Here is a 24,262-nt window from a genome sequence, read left to right on the forward strand (position 1 = left end):
ATCCCGAGCTAAGGCTCGGGTTCAAAATCATATACATACCTTACACCTGAGGGCCCGTTTCCACTAGAGCGAATCCGCATGCGTTGTCTGCATGTGGATTCGCATAACCAATACAAGTGGATGGGACTGTTTCCACTTGTCAGTTTTTTCCTGCGTTTTTCTGTGCAGGATTTTTCTGCACAGTAGAGCCTGCAGAATTAGCCTGCGAGTCGCCTGCATTCCACACGCAGGCGATTCGCAGTCTATGTATTTGATAGGGAAACCGCACATGCGTTTTTTGCCCCGATTTCACGTGCGAATTCGCATGAAAACTAATGTAACTTGAACCAGGCAGTGACATGGTTAAATTCGCATATACCCTGCCTATGCGAAATCGTGGCAAAAAACGCACGCGGAATCGCATCTGCATGTGATTTCATCAGCGGTGGAATTCCGGCGATTCGCACCGCACTAGTGGAAATGACCCCTCACACCTAGGGTGCTTTTGCCTTTTTTTAAGCGCAGGCGATTTTAAAAATTCGCCCTAAAAGCACTTGTGCAATGATTCCCTATGAGAGTGTTCATATCTGAGTGGTTCGATTTCGATCTGCTCACCAAAGCGCTGCCTGGACCATTCTTGGGGTGATTTGCCTCAATCGAAGGTATAGGAAAATCGCAAAGCGCTTGGAAAAACGTATAGTGATTTCCTGAGCACTTTCATGAATAAATACATTGGGCTTGATTCACAAGAGTGCTAACTGTTAGCACAGCCGTTTTTCGTGTGAATTTTCACGTTCGCGCGCAATTAAATGTTTTCGCGTGAAATCACTATCGTTTTTGCGCGAAAATTCGCATTTGCGCGCGAAAACGATAATTTCACGCGAAAATGGTTAATTGCGTGCAAACGCGTAAATTCGCGTGAAAAACGGCCGTGCTAACAGTTAGCACTCTTTTGTGAATCAAGTCCATTGTATTTATTCTTTTCCGGGTCAAAGAGTTCACTTCCTGACTGACGTAGGAAGTGAAAAAATAGAATCGCACTGCAAAAGCACTTAGAAAAGCGCCGTATTAAAAACCGCAGTGTGCAGGTAAGCGTTGGGAGGCACTAAAAAAATAGTGCAAAAAAATTGAAAAAAAGATGGCGTCAGCAATTTGGATTTTAGATGTGAACAGAGCCCACTAGAGGGAAGCCTCAGGATCCTACTGAGGCCTCTCCCGCCAATCTAAACCCCTCGTTGTTGAGCACGGTTCCCCTCCACGTCGGGGCCGAGCAGCTCTTCTTTGTGATGCGGGGCTGCGCGAGTTCACCCGCACTTGTGCAGTACCATGCTCTGACTTACTGCTCATGTGCAGTCGAGCTGGGTCGGCTATTGCGCGGCCCGCATCAGGAAGAAGATTAGCGACAATGCATTGTCGTCAATTTTCTGGGGGTCCGCGCTCAGCGACAGGGGACAACACAGCAGGGAGGGAAGCCGCAATAGGTTCCTGAGGCTCCCCTCTCTTTAGGGAAGGATGTGGGGTTGTACACCTAAGTTGTGGCTTAGGTACTCTTAATGGCCTTGTTCACATCTAAAATCGCAATTGCTGAAGACAGCGTTTTGCGATTTCGCGCATGATTTTTTTTAGCGCCTCCCGGCGCATAACTGTGCATTGCGATTTTTTGTAAAGTGTTTTTCTAAGAGCTTTTGTGAAGCAATTCGTTTTTTCACTTCCTGACGCAAGTCAGGAAGTGAACTGTTTGACCCAGGAAACAAAAAAATATAATGTATTTATTAATGAAAGCAATGAGGAAATCGCTATACAAAGCACTTTTTTCAAGAGCTTTGCGATTTCCTTATACCTTCCATAGAGGTAAATCGCCCTGAAAATGGTACAGGCAGCGCTTTGGTGAGCGGATCGGAATCGAACCGCTCAGATATGAACACTCTCATAGGGAATCATTGCACAAACGCTGTTAGGGCGATTTTGAAAATCGCCTCACCGGCACATTTAGGGCTGGAACCCACAAGAGCGTTTTTTGAGCATTTTGGCAGCGCTGCGATACGCTAGCGTTTTGCCAAAACGCTCAGCTGATGTTAATGGATGGGGCAACTTCCACAGGAGCGTTTGCGTTTCCCAGAAACGCAAACGCAGGACCTGCAGCATTTTGGGAGCGTTAGCGCTTCAATGTAAAGTATTGAAACGCAAGCAGAAACGCTCAGCAAAACCTAAACCGAGCGGTTTTGCTAGCGTTTTGCGGTTCAGCACACTGTAACAAAATTAAAAATAATTCACAGGACCAATCAGGATAAAAACGCGAAACGCAAAACGCTACACAACCGCTGAGCAAAAAAATACACTGTTGCAAAACACGACCGAAAACGCGCATGAATCCGCTTGCAAACCGCTCAGACAAAACGCTAGCGGTTGCGTTTTGCGTTTGCGGATTTCAGTGGGTTCCAGGCCTAAGGCCAGGCTTCCACTTGTGCGTTTTGTGTCAGATTTTTCTCTCAGAAAATTCGCATTGATTTTACAACTAATGGTGGTGAATGGGGCTGTTTCCATTCAATGCGAATTTTCGTTAGCGTTCGTACGTGTGAAAAAAAATCTGAGCTCCTGTATCATTTTTTCGGACATCGCGTACGATTCGCGTACAATGCTTTGTATAGGCAATGCGAATTTTCGCGTTACTTGCCCGAAAATTCACATTAGATCCATAGGTTACAGGAAGTTGTCAGCAGTCATGACTAAGCTGTTACTAGGCAGATTATGCATATTTAACTAATGCGAATTTTCGCGTACGAAAATTCGCATAAAAACGCTTACAAATTGACATGCAAATTTTCCCCAATCAGAAAAATCGTATACTTTTTTTTGCAGGCGAAAATGTCACGCTACAGTGGAAACGTAGCCTTCAAAACCTAAGAGCGACCTAGGTATGAACAAGCCCTAAAGCCGGTCTCCAGTCCAGGCATAGAGCTAAGAATTAGGAATGGTCGGAAATGTCAATGTCCGATTCCGCAGAAATTCCGATTTCCGCCATTACCGATTTCACGGATTTACGATCGGTTTCCGATTTCTGAGTTCGGATTTCCGATTTCCTAGTAATGTTTTTTTGCATTCTCTGATTGGCCAAATATTTCCGAGTTGACTCTACATTCTCTGATTGGTCCAATGCTTCCGAGTTCTGGGATTGGGCTGAAATTACCGAGTTGTGGTTATGCAGTATTTCTACAGAAATCCGATTTCAGAGTTTCATTTTCCGATCAGAAATACGGATTTTCAATCGGAACTCGGAAATTTCAATTCCATGAAAATCCGAATGAGCATCCCTACTAAAGTGAACCAGAGACGAAGCACCCTTGTGTATTTTACCATAGAAATCAGTGGGAACATTAGAGAAAACATTTACCATGCTCTCTGTTCCATCCTCACTGCTAAAAGTGTCTGTTATCTAGCTGAGATAAGAATCACGGACTGAGCATTGATTCTGGCTTTGCTATAATGACTCAGCTATAATGATTCCTGAGCAAAGCCAGCAGGGGGCAGGCTTGGACTTGAAGACACCAAAGAACACAGTCTCAGCTATAATTATTCTGTAGCAAAGCCAGACCGACTGCTTAGTCGGGATTCTTATCTTAGAGGTGATAACAGGCAAATTAAACAGAGAACAATGTAACAAAGAGCAGATTAGGTGTTTACTGTCATGTTCCCACTGATTTATAAGGTAAAATACATGAGGTTGCTTCATCTCTGGTTCTCTTAAGAATACAGCAGAACAGCTTAGTAAGCAGAGTGCTCACACGTTTTTGGGTTAAATGAGGCTTCTGTATGAAAAAACAAAACACAACACTAGTTCTTGCAATTTTCACTACTTGACCAGAAGATAGGAATACAGCAGCTTTGTCTCAGACTTTGTGATTATTACTAGGGCTGCTCAAATCCGGGTACGGGAGATACTCGGATAGTTGCTATCCGGATATCTCCCAGTAAACCTGTGCGGGGTGGGCGGGGGGTCAATCTTACCTGTCTGACGTCTTCTTCGTCCGTCCCTGGCGCCTCCCACGATGCGCTCCACGTGATTACAAACACTTCCTCCTTCAACCCGGAAGGAGTGTTTGTAATCACGTGACCGCCGCTTGGACCGCATCGTGGGAGGAGCCGAGGGACAGACCGAAGAAGACGTCAGACAGGTAAGATTGAACGCACAGGTTTACTGGGAGATATCCTGATGTCTCCCGGATCCGGATTTGAGCAGCCCTGATTATTACTGCTGCTGTTTGGATTGTGTGATCCTGCAAGCGTTGCGGAGCACAATTCCCTGCAGAGTACTCGCCGCAGAGCGAATTCACCTGTCAAGCCGGTGCTTTCCCTCCTTCATCTCCATCCCCACTGTAACATGCTGCAGAAGATGTCAGTGCTATACAAATACAGTTAAAACTCGAAAAATTTGAATATCGTGCAAAAGTCCATTTATTTCAGTAATTCAACTTAAAAGGTGAAACTAATATATGAAAGTCATTACATTCAGAGCGAGATATTTTAAGCCTTTGTTATAATGTTGATGATTATGGCTGACAGTTGATGAGAACCCCAAAATCAAAATCTAAGACCATTAGAATATTGTGTAAAGATTCAATATTCTCGGCTCAAAGCGTCCGACTCTAATCGTCTAATTAATGCAAAACACCTGCAAAGGGTTCCTATTTCATAGATTAGTTTCACCTGTTTGGCCTTATTCCGATCGCGTTAGGCGTTTTTTTTACGCAATTTTTTTTCCCGATGCTTGGGTAGGCTCTGCGTTTTTCTTAAAAGCTTTTTTAAGCGCTTTTCCAGAGTGTTTTTTTAATTCACTCCCTGACGCAAGTCAGGAAGTGAACTCTTTGACCCGGAAATGAATAAATACAATGTATTTATTCATTAAAAAGCGCTGGGGAAATCAATATACAAAGCGCTTGCAATTTCCCTATACCTTCCATTCAGGGCAAATCACCCTGAATATGGTACATGCAGCGCTTTTGTCAGCAGCAAGCAAACGGACCGCCCCAATGAGAACTATCTCATTGGAAAGCATAGTGTAAGCGCTATCAGGGCAATTTGTACAAAGCGCCTGCACAGTCTGGGTGTGAGGAGCAGTTTGGGGGAGCAGTCTGGGTGTGAGGATAAGCCAGACTCCTCCTATGCTGAGACATGTAGTGCACACACTGCACAGCTGCCAGCCTCCCCCTATGCTGAGACATGTAGTGCACACACTGCACAGCTGCCAGCCTCTTCCTATGCTGAGACATGTAGTGCACACACTGCACAGCTCCCAGCCTCTTCCTATGCTGAGACATGTAGTGCACACACTGCACAGCTGCCAGCCTCTCCCTATGCTGAGACATGTAGTGCACACACACTGTACAGCTGCCAGCGTCCCCCTATGCTGAGACATGTAGTGCACACACACTGCACAGCTGCCAGCCTCTCCCTATGCTGAGACATGTAGTGCACACACACTGCACAGCTGCCAGCCTCTCCCTATGCTGAGACATGTAGTGCACACACTGCACAGCTGCCAGCCTCCCCCTATGCTGAGACATGTAGTGCACACACTGCACAGCTGCCAGCCTCTCCCTATGCTGAGACATGTAGTGCACACACTGCACAGCTGCCAGCCTCTCCCTATGCTGAGACATGTAGTGCACACACTGCACAGCTCCCAGCCTCTTCCTATGCTGAGACATGTAGTGCACACACTGCACAGCTGCCAGCCTCTCCCTATGCTGAGACATGTAGTGCACACACACTGCACAGTTGCCAGCCTCTTCCTATGCTGAGACATGTAGTGCACACACAGCACAGCTGCCAGCCTCCCCCTATGCTGAGACATGTAGTGCACACACTGCACAGCTGCCAGCCTCTCCCTATGCTGAGACAAGTAGTGCACACACTGCACAGCTGCCAGCCTCTCCCTATGCTGAGACATGTAGTGCACACACACTGCACAGCAGCCAGCCTCTCCCTATGCTGAGACATGTAGTGCACACACTGCACAGCTGCCAGCCTCTCCCTATGCTGAGACATGTAGTGCACACACACTGCACAGCTCCCAGCCTCTCCCTATGCTGAGACATGTAGTGCACACACACTGCACAGCTGCCAGCCTCTCCCTATGCTGAGACATGTAGTGCACACACACTGCACAGCTGCCAGCCTCTCCCTATGCTGAGACATGTAGTGCACACACACTGCACAGCTGCCAGCCTCTCCCTATGCTGAGACATGTAGTGCACACACTGTACAGCTGCCAGCGTCCCCCTATGCTGAGACATGTAGTGCACACACACTGCACAGCTGCCAGCCTCTTCCTATGCTGAGACATGTAGTGCACACACACTGCACAGCTGCCAGCCTCTTCCTATGCTGAGACATGTAGTGCACACACTGTACAGCTGCCAGCGTCCCCCTATGCTGAGACATGTAGTGCACACACACTGCACAGCTGCCAGCCTCTTCCTATGCTGAGACATGTAGTGCACACACACTGTACAGCTTCCAGCGTCCCCCTATGCTGAGACATGTAGTGCACACACACTGCACAGCTGCCAGCCTCCCCCTATGCTGAGACATGTAGTGCACACACACTGCACAGCTGCCAGCCTCTTCCTATGCTGAGACATGTAGTGCACACACACTGCACAGCTGCCAGCCTCCCCCTATGCTGAGACATGTAGTGCACACACACTGCACAGCTGCCAGCCTCTTCCTATGCTGAGACATGTAGTGCACACACACACACTGCACAGCTGCCAGCCTCCCCCTATGCTGAGACATGTAGTGCACACACACTGTACAGCTGCCAGCGTCCCCCTATGCTGAGACATGTAGTGCACACACTGCACAGCTCCCAGCCTCTCCCTATGCTGAGACATGTAGTGCACACACTGCACAGCTGCCAGCCTCTCCCTATGCTGAGACATGTAGTGCACACACTGCACAGCTGCCAGCCTCCCCCTATGCTGAGACATGTAGTGCACACACTGCACAGCTGCCAGCCTCTCCCTATGCTGAGACATGTAGTGCACACACTGCACAGCTCCCAGCCTCTCCCTATGCTGAGACATGTAGTGCACACACACTGCACAGCTGCCAGCCTCTCCCTATGCTGAGACATGTAGTGCACACACACTGCACAGCTGCCAGCCTCTCCCTATGCTGAGACATGTAGTGCACACACTGTACAGCTGCCAGCCTCTCCCTATGCTGAGACATGTAGTGCACACACTGCACAGCTGCCAGCCTCCCCCTATGCTGAGACATGTAGTGCACACACTGCACAGCTGCCAGCCTCTCCCTATGCTGAGACATGTAGTGCACACACACTGCACAGCTGCCAGCCTCTCCCTATGCTGAGACATGTAATGCACACACACTGCACAGCTGCCAGCCTCTTCCTATGCTGAGACATGTAGTGCACACACACTGTACAGCTGCCAGCGTCCCCCTATGCTGAGACATGTAGTGCACACACACTGCACAGCTGCCAGCCTCTTCCTATGCTGAGACATGTAGTGCACACACTGCACAGCTCCCAGCCTCTCCCTATGCTGAGACATGTAGTGCACACACACTGTACAGCTGCCAGCGTCCCCCTATGCTGAGACATGTAGTGCACACACACTGCACAGCTGCCAGCCTCTTCCTATGCTGAGACATGTAGTGCACACACACTGCACGGCTGCCAGCCTCTCCCTATGCTGAGACATGTAGTGCACACACACTGCACAGCTGCCAGCCTTCGCCAGCCAGCCACAGACACTCAGGCAGCTCAGATCCTCCTCCTGTTAGCTCCTCCTCCTCGGAGTGTGCGCGGCTGCGGGAACAATAAAGTTATTGCAGAGAAGGAGGCGGAGCTGAAGCGGAGAGGAGAGGCGGGAGCAGCGGACCGGGAGCCGCACTGCATGACAGACCCCGCCGGGAGCAACATGGACGGCTTCACCGGCAGCCTGGGTGAGTGAGCACCGCTTGTGTGCCCGGACATGGGGGAGCTGCGCCTGTCACCGGCTGTCTGTGTGCAGAGATAGAGGGATATGTGTGGTATGGAGGGCTGTGTGCAGAGATAGGGGGGCTGTGTATAGAGATATCTGTGCTGTGGGGGGCTGTATACTGGCAGAGGGGGAACTGTACTATGTGTAATGGGGGGGGGGGGGCTGCATACAGAGGGAGCAGTGTCTGTAGTATGGGGGGCTGTGTACAGACAGAGGGGTCTGTGCCTGTCACCGGGGCTCTGCATGTACAGAGCACTCTGCGATTCCCATATGAATAGGGGGGGGGGGGGGGGAAAGAGGTTATTGGGGGAGTCAGGAAAACTTCAGCTGCAGCAGATTCAATTCTTAGTGTACCCCAGCTGCCCCCCCCCCCAGCTCCTGGGTTCCCCCCCCCCCAGCTCCTGGGTTCCCCCCCCCCCAGCTCCTGGGGTTCCCCCCCCCAGCTCCTGGGCTTCCTCCATAGTGTGTCTATGCCAATGCTGTGTATATGCATGGAGAGATATAAGGGTAGACACACAGCTAGTGCTCTGTCTAAACTCACACACTATATTTAATCTATTTCCTGGACCAAACATGGTGGCATACACATGGGTATTGGTTCCGCCCCCTAACCCATGTGTATGCTGCCATCGTTTGATCCAGGAAAGGAAAATTACGGAAGGTAAGTATACAATTTTCCGATTTCCTGGACCAAACATGGCGGCATACACATGGGTTAGGGGGTGGAGCCAATACCCATTCGTATGGCGCCATCGTTTGATCCAGGAAAGGAAAATTACGGAAGGTAAGTATACAATTTTCCGATATAATTATCTCCAGAGTGCTCTTCAAATCTTTGAAGCCAGTGCTTTCTGCCATGCTGCTCATACCCTTTGGAGCTCCCTACCATATGCAGGAAATGCAGCTCCATCCCTGGAGGTGACTAAAAAGCCACCTGTTCAGCCAGGCATTTGTGGACTTTTCCTTTATACTACAATTTACCATTTAACCAACAATTAATGATCGTAGACAAGCTTATGCACTTGTTGTTTGTACACAGGATGCAACTTCCTGTCTGATTACCTGTTGATCTGATGTCAAGTTACATGTTTGTACCCAGCTTTACTTTCTGGATGATCCGTGTGTAGGAAGAATCTGGCTGTCAACTGGCTTTTATCTGGTTATTTTTATTGCTAATCAGGTTCAATAGTTTGACCAACTTTTGCAAACTTTTGGATCCTGGCAGTCGATTGGCATATTGGGCACTAATGTGTATGTGTGCGCCCCTTTTTTATTATTTTTTTTTGTTTCTCCTAATCTTTGTAGTATGATTGTCTGTGTGTTGGAGGTTATGTTTGCAGGGAGTTCCATGGCTGTTCCATGTGGGTCTTGTGTAAATCCAGAATTTTCTATAAAATAACTTCCCCTTACAAGTCGCAGAACTGTAATTGGAAGATAGTCCGATTTGTAACTTCTCAATTCTGACAGGGTGGATAAAAGACACCTTTTTGCACCAGGGCCTTATTCTACTTGCTTGCCAGGGATTGGACATTTTGCATAATCCATGCAATATATTCCCAGTGGAGTCAATGGCAACTCCTGTAATTCTGTTGCACATGCAGGGGACTGATGTGCTCATATTGTACTGAAAAGCCATGTACAGTAATATTCTGACAGCACAACCACCGGTCAGATCTCAGTGAGTCGTTGTGAATGGGATGAAGCACTGAGCTAAAATCTTCATGCTGTCTCCCCACATTGCAGCTTCCTCACAAAACCCCTTGTGGCCTTATTGAAAAGGAAATACTACTTTTGCTGTAAAATTGCCTTGAAAGTAGATCAGTGCTGCACATGCCCAGTGAAGGCAAGCACTCGTTCATTACTTTGTCTTGTGGTTGTTTGCTTCCTTTTCCTGGGTTTGGAACTTGCACATGCCCGGTTTACAAGCGCTTGTTCCTGGCCACGGGTGCTTCTTGGATACTTGACTGAGGGCCAGTCGTATATTGGAGAGGTGGGGAATTGGTGGGACACTAAAGACAACGAGAAGCAGGTAATCTAGCCTGCCATGGGCTTAAAGGGAACCTGAACTCAGAACTTAAAGATAAGCAACAGCATAATAACTTTTTAAAGAATAACATTTTTGTTACAATTGATACAAATACTGCATTAAATCTGCAGTATTTGTTTCCTGCTTTCATGGAAGCAGACATGGGCTTAACATCCTGTGTTTACAAATTAGCTGCTCTGCCAAGGCAGCTAGCTGACCCAGCTGAGACTAAATTACAGTTGTGATTAGTCTCAGATGAAGGGGCATTAGATAGGCTAAACTCTCTAAATACATACAGGGTGCATTTCTCTGTTTTCCTTCTGTCATGTGCAAGAGTTCAGGTCCACTTTAAAACTAACCTGGATTGAGAGGTAAATGGAGACGGCCATATTCATTTCCTTTAAGCAATGCACATAGCCTGGCTGTCCTGTTGATCCTCTGCCTCTAAAACTCTTAGCCATAGACCCTGAACAAGCATGGAGATGAGATCAGAGGTTTCTGACTGGATTAGCTGCATGTTTGTATCAGGTGTGTGATTCAGACACTACTGCAGCCAAAGAGACCAGCAGGATGCCAGGTAACTTGTATTGTTTTAAAGGAAATAAATGTCAGCCTACATATCACTCTTAAGGTGTCCTTCAAATTCACACTCCCCCCCCCCCCCCCCCCCCTCCCCCACTTATTGGTACTTTAACCACTTAAAGCCATGGACTGAAGGGTTCAGATGTATGCCAGCGCTCTCCCGCTCTGCACATGTGTTTTAGCATAATAGTTGGGCTTTTATAAACTACCTATTTGCACCAAAACTGCACAAACGGGATGTTTATACACATCCATTTGGTAGGAAGTGATGAAATATACAGATGCTGCCATACTATACTAAAGCTTTTACAATTGGCTTGCTTGTGCTGGCAGCCTACTTCTGTAATATACAGTTACTGGGGCCTTTCCATTCATTTACACATACAGCTGCTAAGCCTGCCGCCAGCCTTTGTATATATGCAGAGACATGGTTTGCTGCCAACCCACCCATGTACATTTTTGTTGAAAATGTGTGTTTTTTTTTTTTAATTTTGTACACCAGCACATATCATACATAAGGCCGGTTTACACTTGCTTAAAAAATGTACCCATTTGGCACGTTTTTTTTTTTAAGCTCTACTTGTTGCAGGAAGTGGTTCCTAACATTAAAAAAAAAAAATCTGCCTCCGCTTTGTATGTTTTCCTGGACCGGACCTGAAAATGTATGCAATGAAAGCCCATGAGAACGGACAGTATCCTTTTTCGGGGATCCTCCATAGGGTTGCAAAAGACCAGTGGGAATCCTTAGCAACTGGGAGGATTCCCATTGGTTCATGGTTGACCTAGGACACACACACACACACACACACACACACACACACACACACACACACACACACACACACACACACACACACACACACACACACACACCACACACACCACACACACCACACACACCACACACACCACACACACCACACACACCACACACACCACACACACCACACACACCACACACACCACACACACCACACACACCACACACACCACACACACCACACACACACACACACACCACACACACACACACACACACACACTCTCACACTCTTATGCTACGTACACACATGCGACAACGATCGTTCGTTAAGAACGACCTAAGTAAAGGTAGTTTTAAAATGTGTGTAACGATCTGATCGTTAGAACGAACGTTACATCACAGAAAGCAACTATTGCGCCTGCGCATAAAAATGAGAAGTTCCATGGAGAAATAGTGAAATGCGCATGTCAAGCCTAGTACGAACGATCGTTTCCAACGATGTACTACTTTTGCAAACGATCGTCGTTGGTTAAAATCCGCCGAGACAGAACTTTCTTTTGTAGCGATTTGGCTCGTTCGTCGTTTGCCTTAATAGTCGGTGGTTCGTTTTTTGTAACGATCGTCGTTGGTAAAGATCGGGGAACGATCGTTACAAACGACTATAGTCACATGTGTGTACGCACCTTAACACTCTCACACACTCACACACTCACACTCTCTCTGCTGCAAGCGAATTCAAAATGGACAGAACGCATCTGCCTAGTGGATGGGCTTACCGTGCCAGTTTTGCATCTGCTCTGCTAGTGTAAAATGCCCCCAAATATACTGTATATACTGGCGTATAAGCCTAATTTTTCAGCACAAAAAATGTGCTGAAAAGTTGCCCCCTCTGCTTATATGCGAGTCAGGCGGATGGTGGAGCAGGTTGTGTTACTGGCAGAGGAGCGCAAGAATCGTGCACTAGTGATCCTGCTGTTGCCAGCTGGCTCCCTGCTGTGTCCGTGCCCCCTTCCCCTGCAGCATGGTATGCAGAGTGCGCTGATCAAGACTACCTGTGTCCCCCGGCTTGTGGAGCGGAGCCTGCAAGCAGCATGTCAGCGGTGCAATGATCGGGGATTCTTCCTATGTGGCAATCGCTGTCTCATATCTATGACCTCATCTAGTGGCATCTTGAGACACCAACTATCCATCCTTGTGGCACATCTGGCTATGGGGAGGGGGATTGACTTGTACTGGGGGCACATCTGGCTACTGTGGAGTGGGCTATGCTAGGGAGGGGGCTTATACGCAAGTCAATCACTTTTTCCTGGCTTCTGAGGGGAAAGTGGGGACATCGGCTTATACGCGGGTCGGCTTATATGCGAGTAGGTACAGCTAGTTATTTTTGTTGTCTACAAGCTTCATAATCCTTTGTTTCCTGTGTTGTGTTTTTGCCTGTGAAAGCCTGTTGATATTTTTTTTTTCCCCCCCAAGATATTACAGGTTAGTTTTGCGTATAATGTTGGTATATTGTGTATTTAATATCCCACATCTGCTGGCTTAGCTGTATGCATCCAGGTTGAGCTCTTTGAAATCCGTCCATTGCTTTGTGTGTTATTGCATTATCTGTTCCTCCTTCCTCTGCTTATTGCATTAAGGTGCGTACACACATGCGACTATAGTCGTTTGTAACGATCGTTCCCCGATCTTTACCAACGACGATCGTTACAAAAAACGAACCAACGACTATTAAGGCAAACGACGAACGAGGCAAATCGCTACAAAACAAAGTTCTGTCTTGGCGGATTTTTACCACCGACGATCGTTAGCAAAAGTGGCACATCGTTGGAAACGATCGTTCGTACCAGGCTGGACATGCGCATTTCACTTTTTCTCCAAGGAACTTTACAATTTTATGCGCAGGCGCATTAAGTGCTTTTACGTGGTGTAACGTTCGTTCTAACGATGTGATCGTTACATACTTTTTACAACTAACTTTACTTCGGTCGTTCTTTCGTCAATTAAAAGATCGTTCGTCGTTGACAACGAACGATCGTTGTCGCATGTGTGTACGTAGCATTACTCAGCTGACTGCCAGTCGTAGATAATTCGATACTGTCCTGCAGCTCACACCTGGCATATTTTTGTAAAGTGATCTGCTTTGTGAATAGGAATGTCTACACAGAGTGTAACTGGCGACTGGAATGCGAGTGCCCCCCTCAAAATCCCCCTCCGACACGCACAGAAATTTTAACCGTGAAAAACCAACCTTTCGAAAGCTTTTGAAGTTTTGTTGTAGAAAAAAAATCTATTTAAATCACTTTCCTGAGAGAGAAAAGACTGTGGCCCTTGAAGACTGCTCCTTTGGCTGTTTTTCTGTTTTTTATTATTTAGTATTTATATAGCCCTGGCACCTTCCGCAGCGCTGTACAGAGCATATTGTCTTTTGACTAAAGGTGCATACACACATGCGACTATAGTCATTTGGAATGATCGTTCCCCGATCCTTTCAAACGACGATCGTTTAAAAAAAAAGCAACCAATGACCATTAAGTCAAACGATGGACGAGCTACATCGTTAAAAACGAATGATCTAGCTTGGCAGATTTTTTTCCAACGACTATCGTTTGCAAAAGTAGTACATCGTTGGAAAACGGTCGTGGAACTTTTCATTTTTATGCGCAATAGTTGCTTTACGTGATGTAACGTTTGTTCTAACGATCAGATCGTTACACACCTTTTAAAAGCTAACTTTACTTAGGTCGTTCTTTCGTCAATTAAAAGTTTGTTCGTTGTTCACAACGAATTATCGTTGTCGTATGTGTGTACGTAGCTTAACTGTCCCTCAGAGGGGCTCACTATCTAATCCCTGCCATAGTCCTATGTCTATGTATGTATTGTGTAGTGTATGTATCATAGCCTAGGGCCAATTTAGCAGGGCTGTGGATTCAATTTTGGGTACCCGGAGTTGGTGGTTTCATAAACTGAGGAGTTGGAGTCGAAAGATTTTTGTACCTGCTCCACAGTCCTGCAATTTAGGGCGCAGCTAATTAACTTATCTGTATGTTTTTGGGATGTGGGTGGAAATCGGAGTGCCTGGAGGAAACACCCACATACACAAGAACATACAAACCCTCTGCAGATAGTGACCTGGCTGGGATTTGTACCGGTGACCCAGCACTGCGAGGCAAGAGAGCTAAGCACTACGCCACCGTGCTGCCAATTTGTATTACTTGTAGCGATGTAGAGTGTTTATGGTAGAAATACAGACCATGTTGGGAGCCTAAATGCATGTATAGCTACATGAAGCAGTTGGAATATCCATCTTACAGTGTAGAGGAAAAGTATGGTAAGTGTATGATTACTCCAAGTGTACAGGGAAACCTCTCCTACAAGAAATGAGGCTGCTATCACAGTCCCCTGTTTTGTGGATGATTGGCTGTAGCACAGATATATACTCGCTCTGTACTAAAAAACATGGTGGTTTGAGGCCGTCTCTGATGAGAATACAGGTGTACTTTGAATTGCTTTAAAAGGAACCCCAGATGAGAGGGATATGGAGGCTGCCATATTTTTTTTTCCTTTTTAAAGGACACCAGAGCCCAAAAACGTTAGAGAAACGGGGAGCAGGCATATACTACTAACTGTCCTTATGTCCACCATTCCCCCATTCTATCTTCCCCACCACCACCAGGATCCTCTTCAGGTCGGCTGGGTAGGAACCTCCTGTGCAGGCACCAGGCTGCGCGAGTCCTACACCGTGTGCAAGTGGCTGGGAGTACAATGTGCATGACTTCTTGCGCAGTGCGCTCCTGGCCACAGGTGCAGCCTGGAGCCTGCGCAGTAAGACCCAATAGAGGATCCCAGGGGGTTTTAAGTGAGCTACAGGATGGGGGGGGGGGGGGGGAGAAGGTAACGTTGGGCATAAGGACAGGTAGTAGTAATACATGCCGTTTCTCCGTGTGGTGTGTTTTTTTTTTTTTTTTTGAGTTCTGGTATCCTTTAAATAATACCAGGTAAATGGTAACTGTTGGATTGGTCAACTCCGCAGAGTCACATCAGAACCCCATCTAGAAAACTGCTAGATAGAAAGTGCTACCTACCACAATCTAAAAACTACAAAATCTTCTCATACATAATCATAGATAATAAATGACAAAGTTGGCAAGTGCTAGAGTCTACTCAGTGCTTGGTTTGAATAGATATACGGCCCTCAATGCAGTCCTTGAAGTCTTCACTGCGTATTCTGGCCCATATATACCTCAGAGAAAACAAAGGGCAGATCATGGCATAGACCGTACTATTAAAGGGACTCCGAGCAGTGCAGAAACTATGGAAAGATGCATATCATTTTAAAGCTCTCTTTCTCCTCTTTCTAATGATATATAAACCGCCACCCTACGCCTTTTAGTTTTCGCTATTTTCGCGATTGAAATTGCCGCGGCCACGATTTCAATCGCGAAAATAGAGAAAACTAAAAGGCGTAGGGCAACGATTTAGGTGTCGTCAGAAAGAGGAGAAAGAGAGCTTTAAAATGATATCCATCAAGCCATAGTTATATTGTATTACACAGGGCGACACTTTCCCCAGTGTCAGCAGCTCCATTCTGCTGAATGCAGCTGCTGACTTTGACAAAAAGTCGCCCTGTGTAATACAATATAACTATGGCTTGATGGATATCATTTTAAAGCTCTCTTTCTCCTCTTTCTGACGACACCTAAATCGTTGCCCTACGCCTTTTAGTTTTCTCTATTTTCGCGATTGAAATCGCGGCCGCGGCAATTTCAATCGCGAAAATAGCGAAAACTAAAAGGCGTAGGGTGGCGGTTTATATATCATTAGAAAGAGAGCTTTAAAATGATGTGCATCTTCCCATAGTTTCTGCACTGCTCGGAGTCCCTTTAAGCTCCTATTTCCCAGGTGGATCTTTAATCCAATATTTACTCGTAATCCAGGGTTTAGAAGTTAAAGGGGAACTGAAGAGAGAGGTATATGGAGACTGCCATGTTTATTTCCTTTTAAGCAATACCAGTTGCCTGGCAGCCCTGCCGATCCTCTAATACTATTAGCCATAGCCCCTGAACAAGCATGCAGCAGATCAGGTGTTTCTGACATTGTCAGATCTGACAAGACTAGCTGCATTGTTGTTTCTGGAGCTATTCAGATACTACTGCAGAGAAATAGACCAGCAGGGCTGCCAGGCAACTGGTATGGATTAAAAGGAAATATGGCAGCCTCCGTATACCTCTTACTTCAGTTCCCCTTTAAAGCCAACGTCTGTCAACCAAACTCTCATTTGTAAAACCAGATAGTTTAATTAAAAAAAAAAAAAAAAAAAAAAAAAAAAAAAAAACACTAGCACTACTCACTAGTTATTGTTCATGTTGAACGCGGTGCTTTTTATGCAGCGCTGCAGAGAAACACTTGGTGGGTCAATGACCTCACCAGCTGACCGGAGTAGGAAGCCGTGAGTGCTCGTATTATGGATTTGCAGACTGGAACATATGGAGACGGCCTACAGCTGCCTTACATCTGATAACACAGCCTCTCTGTCTTCAGTTAGGAAAACTTGAGCACATTTATAGTTTTTTTTTTTTTTTTGTATTTTTTTTTGGGGTGGTGGTTGTGGTGGGGGGGGTGACGTGTGTATTCATACATGCGTCTATTTTGCTGCGTTGCGTATTTTTCTGTAGTCTCACTTCCTATGACGATGTGAAGGGTTCTACAGTAATGAATATTATTATTATTATTATTATTATTATTTGTGTGTGTGTACTTTGTTGTGCACTTTTATTGTCAATTGGGCGCTAGACCGAGGGCTGCTCCCTGCAGTTTGGTCACAACCATTCATGAGGGCAAGAAATGAGGGACCCAGCAGGAAACACTATATCCAAACTCCCAACCAAATAGGTAAAGTTTACCTGAGTTTTAAAAGGAAAAATTCTTACATACCTGGGACTACTCCAGCCTTCTCCAGTCTCCAGCCTTCTGGATTCTCCGCAATCCTCCCTGTAACTTCGGCCAGTTGGCACAGTGCGACGGCGTGCGTTCCCCCGTCTGGGAGTGTTCTGCACCTGTATAGGAGTAGATTGCTCCCGGGCCGCGTGTGGCCGGGCCAAGCACGTGCAGTAAGCCCCGACTCCCGAAGTTACCGGGAGCCATAGCGGAGGAACAAGGCAGCGGAGGAGGACAGCGAGGGAGAGATCAGGCTGAAGGGGGCTGGAGGAAGCACCAGGTATGTATGCATTTTTACTTTTAATACATCTCTGGTTTACTTTAAGTAAAGTTGTACCCAAATCCCAGCAGCTGAAGGACGAGGGTCCTGGTGTGCAATTAGTGTTGAAAGTTTCCTGCTAGGTCCCTCATTTCTTTCAAATGAGTCGCTATGGGCAGGGACTGCCTGTTGATCTGAGATTTCCTGCTGGGATTCCCTCAACTAATCTAATGCCTAGTACACACCTTACAATTTTTCTGTCAGATTCTCTGAAATGCTAGGAATACACGGTACGTTTTGTACCACTGAATTGAGCCGCTGGATCGATTCCGGCGCGTCCCCGCGGGCGCTTCTTATCTTCTGCTCGTTTTCTTCCATTGTCCTGCCTGCGGTATCGAGAGCGGAATTGATCTGGCGGGTGATTGGACATGTCGGATTTTATCAATCGAGCCATCAGCGGCTAGATTCAGTGGTACAAAAGTATCGTGTATTCCTAGCATAAAGCAGGCCATACACTGGCTCGATTCACGGCTGTTTCGACAGCAGATCCGATCCTGGGATCGGATCTGCTGCCAATCGCTTGCGCTAAACGCACCCGCCGATCCGATTTCCTCCCGAAATCGGATCGGTCCGTCGATCGCGCCGTGCGGGAAATTACCCTCGATCGCCCGGCGGTAGGAGCGCGTCGCTTGCGGCGTACGATTCGGGCCCGATCCGAGCATGTATACATTACCTGAAGCTGGCTCCGGGGTCCTCTTCTCCTCGCTGCACCGCATTTCCGCATGTCCCAGTGTACGCTTATACTTCCTGTGTCACTCCGGTGACCAGGAAGTTGAAATAGAGGGCGCTCTATTTGAACTTCCTGGTCACGGAGTAACACAGGAAGCGCCGGGATGGAGCAAGAACAGCGGTGCGGTGCAGTGCAGAGAAGACGCCCGGGAGCCAGCCTCAGGTACTGTATACGGGGGGGGGGGGGGACAGGCGGCAGGAGCAGCTGAACAGATTGTGATCGGTTTCAGGCTGAAATCGATTCACAATCTGTTTGCAGTAAAGGCAGCCATACGATCCCTATCTGATCAGATTCGATCAGATAGGGATCTGTCAGCTGGTCGATCTAATGGCACATCGACCAGTGTATGGCCACCTTAAAGGAGTACTATCGATTGAAACGACTTTTTTTTTTAATACTCTATATTAGTGTACACATTACCACTAGTGCTAGGGGCATTTTATTTATTCACCCAGGTCTCTCTCCCTCTATCCCTGCTTAAAAATTCATTTCTCACACAGCTCATAGTAGTTTGGGTCACCCTGAGCTGCTTGGTTACTCTGTCACACAGCTCACAAATATATTTCACTGTGTCACTCACAGCATGCAGGAGACATGAGGAGAAACAGGCTGATCTGAGGTGGTAATAGGTAACTAAATGAGCTGTAATATTGCTGGAATATAACTAGCTATACCACGAGTCTGTGTTTACACTCAGACTGGCTGCCTGCTTGAGGCGATTCACTCCAGGCTGCATCCACTTTACAAGCTGCTGAGAGGGGCAGACCACTGTCTACAATTAGCATTATTAGTATCTTTATCAGTAAAGAGAAGCAAAGATAATAAACACACATTGCTAGAATCTTTAACCCCTTACCACCATATCAACAAGATTCTTTCAGCAAGGTAATAATTAAACTATAAACTGAGGAGTTGATAGCATCTCCCCTTTGCAGAGACATGGTCTAGCCCTCTGGGAGCTCAGTATTAGATACATTTGTATCCAACACTGACGCCAAAACTGACGGAGGATTTTACAGCTGAGAGGAACAGCTGTGTGAGGAATCAAATTGCTCCTAGTACTTGTCCTAATGTGTGCTACAACATACAGCATTTAAAAATAAATGCATACATCGATAGTATTCCTTTAAGATTTGCCTGCCAGATAGATAATTTCCAACATGTTGGAAATTATCTATCTGCCTAGCAATTAGGCATTGTTCTACTCAGCAGCAGATAACCAGAAGACAATGCACCAGAGATGACCAGTCTCTACCAGTACTTTACAGAAAATCTTACAGAAAATTGTATGGTTTATACTAGGCATAATGCCTCATCTAGACGGAGCGATCCGGCGGCACGATTAGCCGCTGGATTCGCCTCTTCCGCATCCCCGCGCATACCTGCCGCGTCCCCGCTCGCCCGTGCGTGCGTCGGATTCGATCCGCCGGCGTCGCTTATCTTCCGCTCGATTCCTGCCATTATCCCCTCCTGGGGAACGAGAAGGGAATCGGCGGCAGCGAGTTCGGACCTGTCGGATCTTATCAATCGAGCCTCATCAGTGGCTCGATAAGCCAAATCGCCGCCGGTTCGCTATGTGTAGACGTAGCATTACACTTTTCATTGTACATTGCAATCACAATTGCAGGCAGTCAATAAGTTGCTAATAATGTGGACTCTACAGATGAATGTGATACTACAGATAGTATCCCTGGATAGTGTACTGCCTCTGACACAGGACACCTGGGTTCAAATCTCACCCCTTCCTATTCAGTAAGCCAGCGCCTATTCATTAAGGAGTTCTTGGGCAAGACTCCCTAATACTGCTACTATCTCAGAGCACTCTAGTAGCTGCCTCGCAAGAGCTTTGAGTCCGACAGGAAAAAAAAAAACTATATACTGTACAAATATAGAACTATAACTAAACGTGTAGTACTTGCTTTCAAAATGCACATTTATGTTCTACTTCATCAAATCCGATGTTTAATCACTTCATGCAAATAAGATGTTTTATATAAACATCCATTCTGCGATCAGTGAGCAGAGCGCAATCGCTCAGTGTAAACCAGCCAAAACGGATGTCGGCTGCTGAGGAAGTGGTAAATGGCAGGGGCTGCACAAGATCAGTCTAAAGCTCAACACACACCATACAATCTTGGTTGTACAGATTTACCAAATTTATGTAGTATAAGGGCCAACAGATTGCAAATACCTTGAATGATTGATTGGATAAGCTCTTATACTACATGAAAGTGGTAAGATTGAACAACCAAGATTGTATGGTGTGTGTTGAGCCTTAGGTTGTAAACCAGAAATGTGGTTCATTACTCCTACAGTATAAATTATATACTCTAAGGGGTTGTTCACACTAAGGGTGCTTTGGCTATTTTTAAGTGCTGGCGATTTTCAAAATCGCGCTAAAAGCGCTTGTCCAATTATTCCCTATGAGTGTTCACATGAGCGGTTTGATTCCAATCCGCTCACCATTGCGCTGCCTGTACCATTTTCAGGGCGATTTGCCTCAATGGAAGGTATAGGTAAATCGCAAAACACTTGAAAAAGCGCTTTGTATAGCGATTTCCCGAGTGCTTTCATGAATGAATACATTGCATTTAATCATTTCCGGGTCAAAGAGTTCACTTCCTGACTGACGTCTGGAAGTGAAAAAAACAGAATCGCTCTGCAAAAGCGCTTTATAAAAAAAAAATTACAGCGCGCAGGTAAGCACCGGAAGGCGCTAAAAATAAATCTCCCGCAAAGCGCTGGCATCAGCGATTGCGATTTATGATGTGAACAAGGCCTTACTAAAAACCTGACATGAAAAGTTATTTTTAAAAAGAATAAACTACAGATTGATTAGTATATCAACAATACATGCTGACTTTGTTATTGTAAAGTAAAGTGTGGTTAAACATCGATGCCTTTATGACTGCAATGGGAAAAACGTTCAGTCAGCTAAAAGTGTATTTTGTTTTTTTTTCTTTTGCATTGCTCCTTTCAGTTCTGGTTTGTTATTGTAGATTAGCGGTAATGTGTTCTTAGGGAGTCATCGATATCGAGTCCATTAGGTATGTAATAAACTTGTATTTCCGTTGATTGCTGGCTATTGATTGCTGTCTTGCAAGCGATGAACCCTTTAAATGGATATCCTAGTCTTTTGCCAATCAAAGCATCCTGAGTCCTGCTATTATAGCGCAGTGCTTTTAGCTTCCACTTATTGTTAATGCTTACCTTTTTATATATTTAGCTATTGCAGAGCTGGACAGACCACAGACCAGCGGGCTGCCGGTAAATCTGGGGCCTAAAAAACAAACATTACTGGCTTCTGAATTGGACAGCCTGGATAGCTCCTGAATCCTATAATGGTTTGACAAGCACTCTTGTATTCTGTTGCATGAAAAGGCAGATATTAGTGAAGGTGGCTATACATACATAGATTGCTCTCATTGACCATCTTTAAAGGACCACTACAGCGAAAAAAGCAAGTAGTTCAAATCTGACAGGTTTTGGACTAGTCCGTCTCCTCATGGAGAATTCTCAGGGTTTGAAAAGCATTGCGAAAAATGCCCTCAATTTTAAGCGAGTGTGACCCCAGCTTTCAGGATTTTTTTTTTTTTTTCGAAAAGCACTTGCTGAGCAGCAGTTGTCAAATCTAAATGCCAAAATGGTAAAACACCAGCCTCCCTATTTGGGCAGTTAGATTTAGCAACTGTTGTACAGGAAATGCTTTTGAAAACAAACACCCTGAGGCTGGGGTCACACGTGCCTAAAATAAGGGGCATTTTCCACAATGGTTTCCAGTGCAAGAACCCAGTGCACTGGGAGCAATGTGCAGTTTTTTCGCATTGGGGGGGAGGAAGGTGTGTGTGTGTGTGTGTGTGTGTGTGTGTGTGTGTGTGTGTGTGTGTGTGTTTTTTTTTCTCCTTAAAGGTAACCTAAGCTGCGGGATATGGAGGTTTCCTTTTTAAACAATACCAGTTGCTTGGCAGTCCTGCTGGTCTCTTTGGCTGCAGCAGTGGCTGAATCACACACCTGAAACAAGCATGCAGCTAATCCAGTCTGACTTCAGTCAGAGCACCTGATCTGCATGCTTGTTGAGGGGCTGTGGCTAAAAGTATAAGAGACACAGGATCAGCAGGAGAGTCGGGCAACTGGTATTATTTTAAAAGGAAAAATCCATGGTTCCCTTTTAAGGGAGGTTTGTAAATTATATGGGCTGTCTCCCTAGTCCGTCTGTATGACAGACACAGAACAGTTATATCGTGCTTTTCTCCTGGCGGACTCAAAGCGCCAGAGCTGCAGCCACTAGGACGCACTCTATAGGCAATAGCAGTGTTAGGGAGCCTTGCCTAAGGTCTCCTACTCCTAGGTGCTGGCTTCCTGAACAGGCAGAGCTGAGGTTCGAACCCTGGTCTCCTGTGTCAGAGGCAGAGCCCTTAACCATTACACCATCCAGCCACCGCAGTCCTCAATCTTCAAGCTGCAAATGCCGAAACTTGAAGTGGCCACGTTGAGAACGTGTCCCTGTTAATCACATTATGGACTTCTTCCCCTGGCATGCTTTTTTTAGGCATCCGGGCCCCACTTTACCATGGGCACTTCAAACATTGGTTCCTGGTGCTGGGAGAATCACGATGGAGCCTTGCTCACATATGGATAGTGTTGAGCTCACGAGTAGTAAACTATTCAAAGCCGTAATTAAAATGAGGCTTGATTGCCTCAGGTGTGCGGCTGGGAGAGAGGTGGTTACTTACCCAGAAGTCCGCGGTCCTGTATGTGGTCCAAACGTCTGACGCGTTGCAAGACTCACTAGGCGCACTTCCCCCTTCCAGCTTCAAGCTGCCAACCGGCAACGAATAACCGATTTTCAAATCGGCGTTTGCCTTTTGCATATTTTGGTTGTCAAACCAGTCTTTCAATGTTAATCAAATTATTTTCTCTTTGATGCAAATAACCGCTGAATGTTTTGATGTCTTGTGTTGGAAAATACTCACCTTTTGCATAATCGTCCTGTTATGCAAACATTTCAGTGATAGGCTATCATTTGCACGAGCAGCTGCTTGATAATCATTATCGGTAGAATACTGCCACTGTCACAAAGTCCTGCCGGATGCTGGTAACATTAGTGATGGCCTTTTCTATAGTCTTCTGCACAGCCTCAAATTTTTACCGGAAATCAGGAAAACTTGACAACTTCTGTGCAGTGCAGAGCACAGCAGCCCCATACATACGCAAGGACACTGCAGTGCGAAGCACCGCAGCCTTGTACACACAGGATGACTGTGCAGTGGGGAGCACCGCAGCCTCGTACACACGGGAGGGCTGTGCAGTGGGGAGCACCGCAGTCTCGTACACACGGGAGGGCTGTGCAGTGGGGAGCACCGCAGTCTCGTACACACAGGGAGGGCTGTGCAGTGCGGAGCACCGCAGCCTCGTACACACGGGAGGGCTGTGCAGTGCGGAGCACCGCAGCCTCGTACACACGGGAGGGCTGTGCAGTGCGGAGCACCGCAGCCTCGTACACACGGGAGGGCTGTGCAGTGCGGAGCACCGCAGCCTCGTACACACGGGAGGGCTGTGCAGTGCGGAGCACCGCAGCCTCGTACACACGGGAGGACTCTGTGACATCCCCTTGACGACGGTCGTTAGCGACGCCTCTTCTTGCCAATGGGTATGCATGGCATCACACCTCGAGCGAACGAGACTTCAAGCGTTCGCGGTACTTTGTGCGGGAGGCGTCGGATCTTAGCGGTCTACCCCGCCGTGATGGTTCTTCTTGCGATGCTAAGCGTCGTTCGCATGGTCGTGCGCTTGTACCCACTTCACGATATCTCGGAATCAATCGCTCGGTACTCAAAAGAATCATCGGTCGTTGGGAAAATTGTGACGTGGGTAGCTTTACTCTGAGTTTTTAATTTCTTTTAGTTCTTCTCATCAGTGG

At 46.6% G+C, this 24,262-nt stretch overlaps 1 protein-coding gene across 1 annotated transcript in view; it reads left to right on the top strand.

Annotated features, from left to right (window-relative positions):
* Positions 1 to 7,850: 7,850 nt before the first annotated feature.
* Positions 7,851 to 24,262, top strand: part of EML4 (EMAP like 4) — a 259,771-nt gene continuing 243,359 nt past the window's right edge. The window contains exon 1 of the mRNA XM_068232996.1: positions 7,851 to 7,950. Within this exon, the coding sequence (XP_068089097.1) occupies positions 7,902 to 7,950 (49 nt within the window). The 5' untranslated portion in view covers positions 7,851 to 7,901. The remainder of the gene's footprint in view (positions 7,951 to 24,262) is intronic.

The sequence above is a fragment of the Hyperolius riggenbachi genome, chromosome 4 (genome assembly GCF_040937935.1).
Source record: "Hyperolius riggenbachi isolate aHypRig1 chromosome 4, aHypRig1.pri, whole genome shotgun sequence".
Classification (NCBI taxonomy): Eukaryota; Metazoa; Chordata; class Amphibia; order Anura; family Hyperoliidae; genus Hyperolius; species Hyperolius riggenbachi.